The sequence below is a fragment of the Balaenoptera borealis genome, assembly GCF_965194805.1.
Source record: "Balaenoptera borealis genome assembly, chromosome: 1".
NCBI lineage: Eukaryota > Metazoa > Chordata > Mammalia > Artiodactyla > Balaenopteridae > Balaenoptera > Balaenoptera borealis.
This window is the reverse complement of record NC_138860.1, coordinates 150,885,703-150,898,514: the sequence shown is the minus strand read 5'-3', so window position 1 is coordinate 150,898,514 and position 12,812 is coordinate 150,885,703. Positions and strand designations below refer to the sequence as shown.

General features: G+C 45.7%; 1 protein-coding gene across 2 annotated transcripts in view; it reads right to left on the bottom strand.

The window, feature by feature from the left end:
- Positions 1-1,463: 1,463 nt before the first annotated feature.
- Positions 1,464-12,812, bottom strand: part of RAB3B (RAB3B, member RAS oncogene family) — a 63,597-nt gene continuing 52,248 nt past the window's right edge. For both annotated transcript variants that reach the window (XM_082371923.1, XM_082371922.1), the window contains exon 5: positions 1,464-5,043. In XM_082371923.1, coding sequence (XP_082228049.1) covers positions 4,856-5,043 — 188 coding nt within the window. In that variant the 3' untranslated portion in view covers positions 1,464-4,855. The remainder of the gene's footprint in view (positions 5,044-12,812) is intronic.

Here is a 12,812-nt window from a genome sequence, read left to right as displayed (position 1 = left end):
TCTGAACCAGGCAGTCTACAGATGTGTCACAGGTACAGATATTCTTTATCTCACTCTTACTTTTTTTTTTTTTGGCCACGCCACATGGCTTGCAGGATCTTAGTTCCCCGACCAGGGATTAAACCCAGAGTCCTAACCACTGGACCACCAGGAAATTCCCTCTTACTTTTACTCTTTTTGGAGGATTTGTGTTCAGTCAGCCTTCAAAGGTTTAAACTAAAAGGTGAAAGCTTAATTGAGAAATGTAAAGCGATGGCCAGGGGCAGTGGAGTCTTCCTCAGGCCCCTGAAACAGCTCCACACAGGTGATTCAGGTTTTCCAGTTACGTGTTCTCATAGAATGATGTAGCTTTCCTTCACTGCATTTTGTAATTCTATTTGGGTGATTATTTTACAATGTCTAGACTAAACTACAAGCTATTGGACTATAAGCTTTATGAAGGCAAGGATTGTGTCTAATTTACCACTAATTGTATCCTGGCACATACTAGACACTAATTTGTTGAATGAATAAATTTGAATTTTGCCTACCTCATATAAGGGATCTAGGCCTTCAAAACCATCACTTAACAGTGTTTGTATCCAATGGGCCTGTCTCTTGCAGGCACTCCCAGTCACAGGCTGTTCCTTGATTCTCCAGCTGTGGCAGGTAATCAGGTGTAGGTTTGGGATGGGGAATCTGAAATCAATGAGATCCCAGGACACTTGTTGCTGTAATTCCTCCTACTTAACACCAAACTATTGGCAAACAAACTCAAATAAACATTCCTCAAGACACTGTAGGAAGCTTGGTACATAAGCAAGGAGCTTGGAGCAGGTGGTGTAACTGGGAAAGTCAGGTCTGGAGAATGTTCATATCATTCTGTGGACATTATAAGGCTGCAGTCACAAAACAATTGTGAAACCAATGTCCCAAGTGAGGCTGTTTAATTCTGACAATCTTTGGAAATCTGTCACTACCAACACCTCAAATATACAATCTGAAGAGGAAAATTGAAAGAGCGAGAGTCAGACCGAGGTGGGTTCAAATGATACTAATGAATGGGTTAGGCATGTTAACTTTTTCAAGGCTATGTTTCCTTGCCTGCCAAATTGGGATAATAATATTTCAGAAACAGCACCTCCCTTAGACTATAGGTACCTGCAGGGAGGGATCATTTGTTTTCATATATATTTATCCAGTGTTTAATAGTGCCAGACCTATAGTAGATACAGAATAGGTGAATTTCTTCCTAGAGGTAATCCAAGACCTAGTCCTGGCTCCATCACTAATCCACCCACAGAGTGACCTTAGAACATTTCCTCCCCCTCCCTGGACCTCAACCTTCCTTTTTGTACAAAGAGGAGCCTGGACAAGATTTTTTCTAAGCTCCCTTCCAGATCTAATATTTAGTGAGTCTGTGACCATTCAGTACAATCTACCGCATTGCTGCTCCTAGAAGTTACAGACTGAGGAGACAGTAGTAAGTCACCAATCACTTTGTATTTACAGACACACATGCATTTAAAACAGATTCTATAAATAGCTACAATACTGTATTGCACTTTTGGCCTACTTTTGCCTTTTTAGAGGTCAAGAGGTTTCTTCTTTTATTTGGAGTGTTAAGCAAGATGAAAACTGGGACAAGTTGCCATAAAGCATATTATGCAGCTTGAACCTAATTGCACTATTACCATGATCGATGAACATTCACCACCATCAGCTGGAAGCTGCTGCCTTCCACTCGGCAGAAACGAGGTCACAGAGCAAGGCTGGGGAATTGCCATCTAACAAGAAGATCTGTTTGTTGTCCGGTGGAAGAGTTTGTCACTATTACATTTAACTGTTGATTCCATCTGTTGTGAAGATGCTTGTTCCCTTGAACTGGCACCTGAGTTATTAGGAGTTTGACAGTTTTTCAGTAAAAAATTCAATTTTTGCCTGGATACTCAGTAGGAGAGAAAGGATTATTGGATATATGTACTAACATACCCAGGGGTCATGAGGAGCTTGGTCTGAAATCCTAGTACTTGGGTAGATGGGTGTTACTGACCAGAAAAATAGTAATTATTCCTGACCTGTATAGGACTTTACAGTGTAAAAAGCACATTCAGAACACTGCCCTGGGAAGGGACCACATTCTTCCATCGTCAGAGAACTTTATAAAGTTATGCCCCCAAAATGCCTCATTGCTGATGCAGGGAGGTTGCTCGAAGCACTGCTTGAGAGCTAGATAAGAATTGCCTGACAGAGGCAGATACAGGGAATGCCAGCACTTAGGCCTCAGAAATGCCTCACGGGCATTTTTTTTGCTCAGGCCCATGGGACCTGGTTGCCTCAGAGCCTCCTTCCCAGAAGCGTTAGACAGCTATCATCTCAGATTAGCCTGAGTAACTGAAAAATTTATTAACAGATTGGAGACATAAGTCTTTTCTCCAGTAGACTTGGAATCTGATGGCCTTGGGATTGAATTCTACTGTGGCTCTAACACTTGCTAGTTGTGTGATCTTGGCCAAGTCTCTTAACTTCTTTGGATCACTGTACTATAAGAAATGTAGTACAGAATGTGGTGAAAAGCACAGACCTTGGAGCCTACTTTCTGGCTTTGAACCCCAGCTTTACCATTTACTCATTATGTGACCTTAGGCAAGCTAGAGAACCTCTTTGTTCCTTAATTTCCTTGTCTTTAAATGAGATTGATTATAGTGCCTCCCTCACAAAGATGTTGGAAAGATAAATGAGTTAATACATGTTAAGTGCTTGGAACAATGCCTAGTATTGAGTAAGCATGACAACAGTGTTAGCTACAGTGATATTGGGTGATAGTCCTCATCTCTTGGGTTTATTTTGCAGATCGACAGAAATGTTGAAGGTGAAAAAAAGAGTCTCAGAGTTATTCATGCCAGAAGGGACCCGAAAGATTACCCACGTAGTCTCCCTCATTTTATAAGTGGGAAATCAAGACTCAGTGATGGGGAACAACTGGTCCAGAGTCACACTTGATTTAAGGGCAGAGTCTGAGTCTCCTGATTCCAAGTCCAAAGTGCCATCCTCGGCACTGTGTCAAAGAAGGCAACATCTCCACAGAGCTGACCCTGAAGGGTCCTTTTATGTAGTCATTGGACCTGTTGCTAGTTAATGCACTTTCCTAGGACAATAAGCTGCATTTAAAATGGAGAGAAAACTTGGGAGAGACTCTCCCTCCTCCCCCACTGACTTCTGAAGTGTCATGTTAGTGCAGGGGGAAGCTGGGGATTCAGGCCAGGGCTGGGAGAAAGATTTTCAGGAATCATTGCTAGCTCCACGTAATTATTTCAGTTAAAAAACAAATATGTGCCTGTGTCCAAACAAGCTAGAACCATGAACTGATGTATTCAGTTTGTTTCTGGTGTCAGAGGCGTGTTTTTTGTTTTTTGTTTTCTTTGGGTGTTTAATTAAGTTGTTTCCACCAGAAGTAGTTTCACATCTGCTCTTCAGTAGAAACTAAGCTTTCACCCTCAAGAGAATGAGATTAGGATTGGAACCTCTGAGTTCATTTTTCCCAATTTTTTCAGGGTCATACCCCCTTAGATTTATTCTGCTTTGAATCACATTTCCCACTTGGACTACTCAGGAGTGATTGAAACATGGGTTGGAGGAAAGGGCAGGATGGGGAGAAGACCCTAAGAAGAATGGCAGATGGGATTAGAACTATTTGATTTAGAGAAAGGGCAGATTCCAGGGGTCATGATTTCTGTTCTCAAATCATCTAAGGGTGTCACGGGGCAGAGGGAGCAGAGACTGTGAAGTCTCTGACAGCAGAGCTGGTACAAATGGAGTGGGAAGAGGAAGAAGAATTTCCAGGAGGCAGATTTCAGCTTAAAGCAAGGAAAACTTTCTGATTATGAGAGATGCCCAAAGATGGTGTGGAGACTGAGCTCCCATCCCTGCCCAGAAGGTATGCTTTAGAAGAGATTTGGCTGTGAGGCTTGACAGCCAATTGTCAGAGACATGAAGATTGGAATTGACTAGTGAGACTTGGTAAAATTTGGGATTCCACCAACTATAAATTTTTCAGATTCTGGGAGTCTAAGAACCAATGACCAGTGTCATGGAGTTCCACAGTTAAGAACCTGCTGGAAAGCAGCAAAATCAGAAATTCGTGACCTGTTTCTTTATCTTGCCTGTGTTTCTCTTTTTCTCTCTTTGTCTTTCTTGAGCTCATGCACTTGCTCTTTCATATAGCAGGAACCTTTGACATTTTTCAGGGGATAATCTTTTTCCTTTAAATGTGTTTCTGACTCAGCCTTTGCTCCTTCAGCATCGTTTAGAGAGGCTGAGCTCTCTGGAGATTAGCTCTGGCCTGTCACCACAGCAACTGCCCAGGCCCTGTGGGCATCCGTGGTAACAGGCGAGGGCTTTGAGAAACAAGGCTTATCTAGCAGTGAGAGGAAGCCCCACAGGGAGCTTGATATGAAACAAGCAGGTTGTGTATGGAGAGGTCTTTTTCAAAAGGATTAACTATGCAGGTGTGTCTCACTTTACACAGTTGGCCAGGCCCTGAAAAGTGTGCGTGGGTGTGTCAAATTTTGGTCAAGGGAGGAAATCTTATTTTAAAGGCAGAAAAGAGACTTGCTTTTCCAAGTCCCTGTAGTGAATCCCCTGCATAAAGTGGATTCTCCTTTTGTAAAATGAACCTCTGCCCACATTGTGACCTAGTTAGTCTAGTGCTGAGTGTCTGTGAGTGGGGCCATCCATAGAGAACCCCAGGGGCATGCTTCCACCTTCACTGCAGGCAAGGAACAGCAGCAAATCAGCTGAGGGGAGACAGAGTATAACGGGGAAGCAGAGTGGGTGTGGTGCCACAATGAAGGGAGACCAGTACAGTGGGCCTTGCCTAGCATGAGCAGCTCTGCTGCAGCAGTGGCGGGGTATCCGAGAGACGGGTGTTCTTGGAGGTGCCCAGCAAGGAGGGGTCTGTGTCCAGCGTATCAGACATCTTGTCGCAAATGGCATCCACCAGACGTTCGAAGGCCTGCCTCACGCTGATGTTCTCCTTGGCGCTGGCTTCAAAGAAGTCAAACCCTGAGGATAGAAGAGAGATAGCAGTAAGGATCTTTCTCTTCCTTTTCATGCCCCCTGGCCAGAACACTCTGCATTAATATAGCCAGTGCTCAGGAGTAAAGCAAGGAGGCCTAATTCCACGGGCAGAGGATTCTGCCTCAAGGAGAGGCTACCGTACCGGGCAGGTATTACCTGCACCGGTTTTAGAGTCAGACGATCCTGGCTCTATCACTGACCAGCTGTGTAACCCTGGGCAAGTCACCTATTTTCTTTATGAATCAATTCCCTGGTTTATAAATTGGGATAATTTTATCTATCTCATAGAATTATTTCAAGGATTAAACAAGATGATGCATGTAAAGTGTATAGTCCTGTGCCTGATACAGGGCGGGTGTGTGTGTGTGTGTGTGTGTGTGTGTGTGTGTGATAATTAGGTGTTTTCTGAGTGACTACTTGACTATGTGTACACAGCACTTCAGCTTCCAAAGCATTGATCTCACCCATTATCTCATTTGATCCTCATGTCACCCCTGGGGGAAGGAGGGCTCAGGCAGACCCTCTCCATTTCACTAATGCCCACGCTGTGGCTCAGAGAAGTAAGCTGACCTGCCCAAGGGCACCAGTATAAGAAGCCCAAGCTTTGTCCTTTTTGACCAGGGCTTTCACTCCACTTTCCCCTGCCTCCTACTCACCCCATCCTGGCCAGTCTAGTCTGGGTCCTGGGAGACACTCCAAGATCCACACTGAATAAGCAGAGCTTCATTTGCTCTGTCTACTCACAGACTCACAGAGTTATCTCCCCTCAGATGGGTTCTTCCTCCCTGAATTTCCAGGAATCACCCTGGATCTCTCGCTCTTCACACGGACCCAACAAATTGCCCAGGAAAAACTGCACCTGAAGGATGAGACATTCTTGTCTGTTTTGCACCTTGAGATCCTTAAAGGTACTTTCTGTGACAATGAACAGAACTTGGTTGTCCCAGGAGACATGAGCAAAGCCCTCCTGATTCAGACAAAGCGGCTGCTTTCCAACTGAGGGTCTTGGCCAGGTTGATGGCAGCCCTTAGAAGCATAAGCCTCCATTCTCCATCACGTCCCTGCACCAGCCTACTCCTTCCTCTTTCGTCTGTCCACCTTCCTCTTTCTCTTCCTTCTGAGTCCATCTTTATTTCTCCTCAAAAGCTTCCCTCTTCCCTTTTTTCCATGTTAGCTCCTTCTTTTCCCCTTATGTTTCTCATACTCCTTGGGATCCTTAATATTTATTGAGTGCCTACTATATGCCAGATGCTATGCTAGGAGCTTTACAAATATTGTCTTCCTTAATCCTCACAACAGCCTGTGGGGTAAATATAATCATCTCCAATTTATAAAAGAAAAATGAAGGCTCTAAGAGATTACCTAACTCACACAAGGTCATGTGACTGTGTTAGTGGAAACTGGTTTTAGATATGGGTCTGGCTAGCTCCTACATCCATACATAGCCCTGCCTCCCGTTTCTTCTCTTTTCTCCCTTTCACTTTCCTTTTTTTTTTTCCCTGATCATATCTTTTTCTTCCTTTGCAAGTCTCTTTGGCCTCCTTTGCTTTTATCTGACTACCACAGTGTCTGAATCTGGGCAAGTCACTTCATCTTTCTGAATCACTTTAACCTCTCTGAGTCTCAGCCTCCTCGTTTGTCAAATAGGAATAATAACAGCGTCTTCCTGCCAAGAGCAATCCGGGAGGATTGAGCGAGACAATGGATAAATTGCTGTGCGAAGTTGCCTGTTATGATGACAGTTTCTTTCTGCTAGTCCTTCATCTGCTCCTCTCACTTCCTCTTCACCCCTTTCTCCCTCTTTTATCATCCTCTCACACAGAGGAGGGGGGTCTCTTTCCTCCTCCCTCCTTCTCCCTATTATCCCATTGTCCACAGAGAGGGCTGAAGCCCCCAGGTACAAACAGGGCTCCTCTTCCCCAGGCCACGCCAGCTTGAAGGCATTCACAATTCCTGCCAGCCCGCCTCTGGTTGACAGCCTCTCCTGTAGCCCATTTCCCGACCTGAGAAAGCAAGGTGCAGAAGTGCCTGCTAATGGAGGACATGTGATGAAGAAGGAAGCAGCTGCTGGCCTGCTGGCTCGTTATCCTCAGTCTGTAGAAACGCAGTTGGCTTAAGAGACCCTCCAGCATGTAGCTTTTCCTTAATGAATATCATAAACATTGACTCTCTGGCCTTTGACTGGTTTGTTACAAGTGACAGTGTTTGGGGAAGTGGGCGGAGTATGTTGCTTGCCTAGGAAAGGGGCAAACAGGTAAAGAAGTAAATAGGCTTAAACCATCAGTTTGGATGAAGATGGGGACACAGGTCAAGGCCAGGATCACCAATCCCTTCTGAGGAATTGGCACTGAGGGGAGGACGTGCCCCATTGCGCAGGTGGGCAGTGGGAAGAAGCCCAGAAGTCAGACAGCCTGGATTTGAATATAGTCTCTGTCAGCTACCAGCTGTGTGACCTCAGGCAAATTGCCTAATTTCTCCCAGCCTCTGTATCCTCATCTGTAGAATGGGTGAATATCACCTACCTCATAGGGTGGTAATAAGAATTAAATGCACAAAAGTATGTGAAGTGGTTGGCATGTGGAATACATGACAATTCCCTTTCCCTTATGTTCCCAGCCCATCTGAGTCCCAGCTTCCTTGCCCCTCCATCAGTCCCCAGGGCCTTTGGGGAAAGCCTCTTTTTCTTCATCATTCCGGGCCAATCAATAAACCAGGTCTTTATTGAACATTAACTTTGTGCCAGGTCTTGCCTTGAGTGCCAGGGACAAGGGGAGACCAAATCCAATTGTGGAGAAAAGACACACTTATCAGAGTGTCAGTCCCTCACACGTTCATAGTCCTTAACGATTCCCAAATACAATTTTAAAACAACTTTGTTGGGGGGGGGCAAGGCAAGGGTTATCACTTGTAATTTACAGATAGGGAAACTGAGGCTCAGGGATGGGGCATAAGCCAGGGCTCTATCCCTTATGCCCCCTTGTCTCACTCTCAGTTGGGACAGTGACAGAATACACTATAACCCAGGTAGAACAAACCAGAGGCTGTGCAGGAATGCAGCAGAGGGAGAGAGTGGCAGGGGAGGAGAGGGAGAATAGGCTTCCAAAAGTTAGTGGCGATGGGTGTCTTTAAGGCCAGAACTGAGCAAAACTCTTCACCTGACTAACTTTTTCTTTAGGACTCAGCTTAGGTATGGTTTTGCATCCTCCTCTGTGCTTCCCTCTGCCACAGCACGTGTTACCCTGCATGGTGGAAGTCCATCTGACAAGGAGCTCCCCAAGCAGGGACCACGTCATTCATCTGAGCTCCAGTACCAGCCAGAAGAGTAGGGGCTTGGTGAATGTTAACTGAATGAATGGACAGATGGATGCAGGAGACGGGAATGAGCGTGGAGGGTGTGGCTGAGGGGCTGTGGACAGTGGGGTTCATGAGAACTCATCTCAATAAGCACGGCAAACCCTGTGCTGGGCACTGGGGACACTGAAGTGAATCAGATGCGGTTCCTAACCTTGAGAAGCACTGACACACTGACAGTGTGATAAATGCTGTAAGGGTGGGGAGCGAGGGAATTGTCATGGCACAGAGGAGGCACTTATCTGAGTCTGGGGCCCAGGGAAGGTTTCTTGGAGAAGCTGATTCCTAAGCAGATATCAGCTAGATAAAGATATGTGTGAGCACATGCATGTATAGGACACCAGGCAGGGGAAACCGCATAAACACATATAATGGGACAAAAAACAGTCTTGGTATATCCCAGAATGACCACAGCAGTTTGTTATCATTAGAGCAGTAAGGTCAAAGTGGTGACAGAAGAGGGAGTAAGTAACCAAACACGGAGAGCGCATATGTCAGGCCAAGGAGGTGTCACCACTGCCGTCTCAAAGATACCCAAGGTATGAGAACTCTGATTCAAGTAACTGGCGCGTGGCCCTGGCCAGCTCGTGGGTCTCTTTTGCTAGCAGAACAATCCCAAATGCACCTCCACCCAACGACTATCAGACTCCTGGAAGGCTCTTCATTAGTAGGTCCAGATGGTAACCTTTTCCTCAGGTTCGTTAGTGAGGAGTCGCAGGAGCTGAGAATCTAGAGAGCTCAGGAAGATGACAACCGATTAATCAGACTGTCCCCCCCGCCCCGTCCTTTCCTCCCTCTAATTGGCCTCAGGACGATGGAATTTCTGCTGCCTTGAATCGGGCCCAATTCTTAGTTGAATCTGAGATGATTCCCACCCCCAAAATGCTCCTGTTTACCTATCTTGTCCAAAGGCAGCTGTCACAGCCCCACAGATTCCGCTGACTCTGTCCACACTGCCTGCTTCTGAATATGACTTTAGAACTCTTTTCAGAAACTCACAACTAGCTAAACTTGCTTCTCCTCACCCTGAAACTGCCCCAGAACATTTCTCCTCTACTTTTATGTTCGAATCCTTTCTCTAGCCTGCTCTGATAACCTCCTCATCTCCATCTTGTATCAGTCTTCAACTCAAGCCCTTCTGGTCACTGATGATTTTGGCAAGGGATTCACTGTCTCCCTTTCCACCCAGGCTTGTACTCATTCTCAGGAACTTCGGGTTTCAGGTGGACAATCCATCCAACACCCTGGCTCTTAAATTTCTTAACCATCTCATTTCCAGCAACATTCTCTCCCGTTTTGTTTCTGCTATGCCCCTGTCCTTATAACTTGAGCTATTTTGACTTAGATTTGTGTCACTGGAACTCAAAGAGGTTTAATTAATCCAATATCCAGCCTCACTAGGTTAACACCCAAGATTCGGCATGGCTCAGCCTCTGTCCACTTCCCCAGCCTCATCTTCCTGGCTCACACCATGCTCCAGAAACATCAACACTCCCTTATTTGGTTTCTTTACTCGTGCTACTACTCTTTAGCTCCTACTCCTAATCCTCTTCATTACTCACCTGTGGAATCCCTGATTGCACAGAGCCTTCCCTTTCTCTTTCCGCCCCATCTCCACTGCTCAGAACATACAATGTACCTCTCCCCTAGACCCCCATGGCACCTGACACGATTGTTTCAGTCAGAATCCATCAGGAAAATGGGAACTGTTCTTAACATCTGAACTAGAGGGAACTGGTTATACGGGTGGTAGAAGAACTAAGAGGCCAAACAGAATACTGAAGAAACCCAGAGATTATTAACAGAAAAGAAAACTATTAATGGGGCCAAAGGAAGTTAAAACTGTGGGAGCAGGAGTCAGAGAAGAGGAGCAGCCTCTAAAGGGGGAGCCTGTCAAGGGGTGGGGGAGACACACATGCAGGTTTTTCCCTTTTCCCCAACTCCCATCACTTGCCAGTGTCTCTCCTTGGCTAAACCCAGCCAGAAGCCACTGGCACAGGAGGCTGGGAAACACAGCCTGAAGAGGTCAACTTCCTAGGGGGCGGTTTCAAGAGAGAGACAGAGCTGGAGAAGGGTGAAGAATGATAGTAAACAGGACGTTGAGATTATCTCTCTACTATTTTGTTTCCCTGGTCAATGAGCATCTTGAGAGCAGGGAACTTATTCACCTCTAGGGCACCAGGGTCCATCATGTGTTCAGTGATTGTGGCAGACTGTTCACTGCCCTCCCTGTAGAAGATTTTATATTCCCACCCACTGCCAAGTGGCTTGCAGTGCCTCCTTGTGGGAGGAATATATCTCCCTTGTCAATCAACATCAGATCTCATCATGTAACTTGCTTTGGCCAATGGATGTGGGCAGACCAAGTCCCAACAGAAGCTTTGAGAGTCTTTGTGTGGCTTAGGCATCTCAGATTGGATCTCAGAGTTGCAATGACATGGACAGAGCTGCAGCTGACTTGGAGCTGGCATGTAATGTGAGTGAGAAATAAACCTTTATTATCCAAGCTCCTGACTTGGGTTATGTGTTACCACAACATAATCTAAAGAATTCTCACCAATACTGGGACTGAGGGTGAAATTTCAAGAGAAACTACTGCAAGCTTTTGGGAAAACACCACTGGGTGATGATACAATGGAAGCGTTAGGATTTTGAGTCTAAAGGCTGAGTTAGAGTACTGGACCTGCCACCTATGACCTGTGTGGCTTAGAAAAGTTACATAATCCTCAAGTGAAAAAAGAAAGACACGGAAGTGTGGCACAGCTCATTGCATGCAAGAAAACATAAATGGTATGAACTCAGGTTCTTCAGTGTAATGGAGCTGAAGACAATGCCGCCTCCCAGACTAGGAGTGAGAGTGAGGGTCACAGGAGAATTGTTGTGAAAACACATTGTGAATCATAAGTCACTACACCAAGGTTAGTTATTCTCAATGTCAGCTAGGTCTTTGTTTCTCTGCATGAGGCTGAGTGATGCAAGGTTTCAATTCACCCCAATCCAAAAAACATTTATCAAGCACCTAAAATAAGCAAGGCCATGTACAAAGGTCTGTGGGGACTGAGTGATGAGTGGGGAATTGTGTGAATTGAAATCATGGAGTCAGAGGGATAGAGCTGAACAGACCTTCCCACTCAACTAATCCAAATCCCCTGTTTTTCAAAAGGGCAAAATTGAGACCCAGAAACAGGAAATAAGATGCTCAAGGTCACACAGTATACTAGTGGCAGAAGCAGGATAAAACCTTCAGTCTCCAAACTCCTAGGCTGGTACTTTTCCCTCCACACCTCACTGAAGTGAGCGTTTATGTGTATGTTTCAAAACCACATTTTGAACAGGTTTCTCCTGCCCTTGTAGGCAGAAGCGCATTTCGCTTTTACTAGCATCCCTGGGCTCTAGTCTAGACCCATTCCCAGTCAGATCGAGGAAGAGATAAGGAGCCCCTTTCTGAGCGGCACAAAGAGGTAGAGGCCCTAACATGTCATGCTTCCTGGAATAGGAGTCCCTGAAACTTCTCTGCCCTCCCAAAGATCCACTTGCCTCAGCGACTCTACAGCCTCATCCATGTCCCAGGAACTTTGAGGATATAGAAGACCTGCTGCTACTCAAAGCTTTAATAAATGCTAGTTGCTGGCCATATCAGTAGTTCTGGCGGAGAGAGCTGAGAAACACTAAAAGAAAGGGAGTCCTGAAGAGGAATCCCATAAAGCAGAGAATGGCCCTACTGCACTGGCAAGCAGATCACTGAGACTTACTTAATAGTTGGTGTAGCAGAGGGTGAGGATGAGGAAGGCTGAGCATCCTCTCTCACAGCTCACAGATATGATCACATCCTTGCGAAATTCTTGACATGGTCTGCAAGATCCTGCATGATCTGGCCCCTGCCCACCTCTCCACCCTCATCTCCCACTACTCTCCCCTTGACTAGTTAATCCCTGCAACGTGGTCTTTCAATCTCATGAGCGTCTTCAGCTCTAAACTACGTTAGGGCTGGTCTTGATGTGGAACACTCCCCTCCCCAACCCACCCTCAATCTTTGCCTAATTTTTTTCTGATCCTTTAGTTCTCAGCTTAAGCGTTACTTTCTCAGAAGATCTTGACTCTCCAGTCTAAAATTAGGTTTCTCTCTTTTTTACTTTCTTAATAGCACTTCCAGTGGACTTATGTTACTTTCATCTGTCCACCATTCCTTTCTTTATGGAACTTCTACTTTAAACAACTGCGGTGGGACTATAGGTTACAATACTTGCCTCCCCCAGCCACTGGGACAGGCATGTGACTCACAGGTAGCCAATCACAGTCTTCCCTGAGATTGACAAGAATCCTCTTTTTGCAGAAGTTGGAAGATATGAATCTGGAGCTGCCATCATCCATCTTACTCCCCATTCAGAGTCTGACTATAGAAA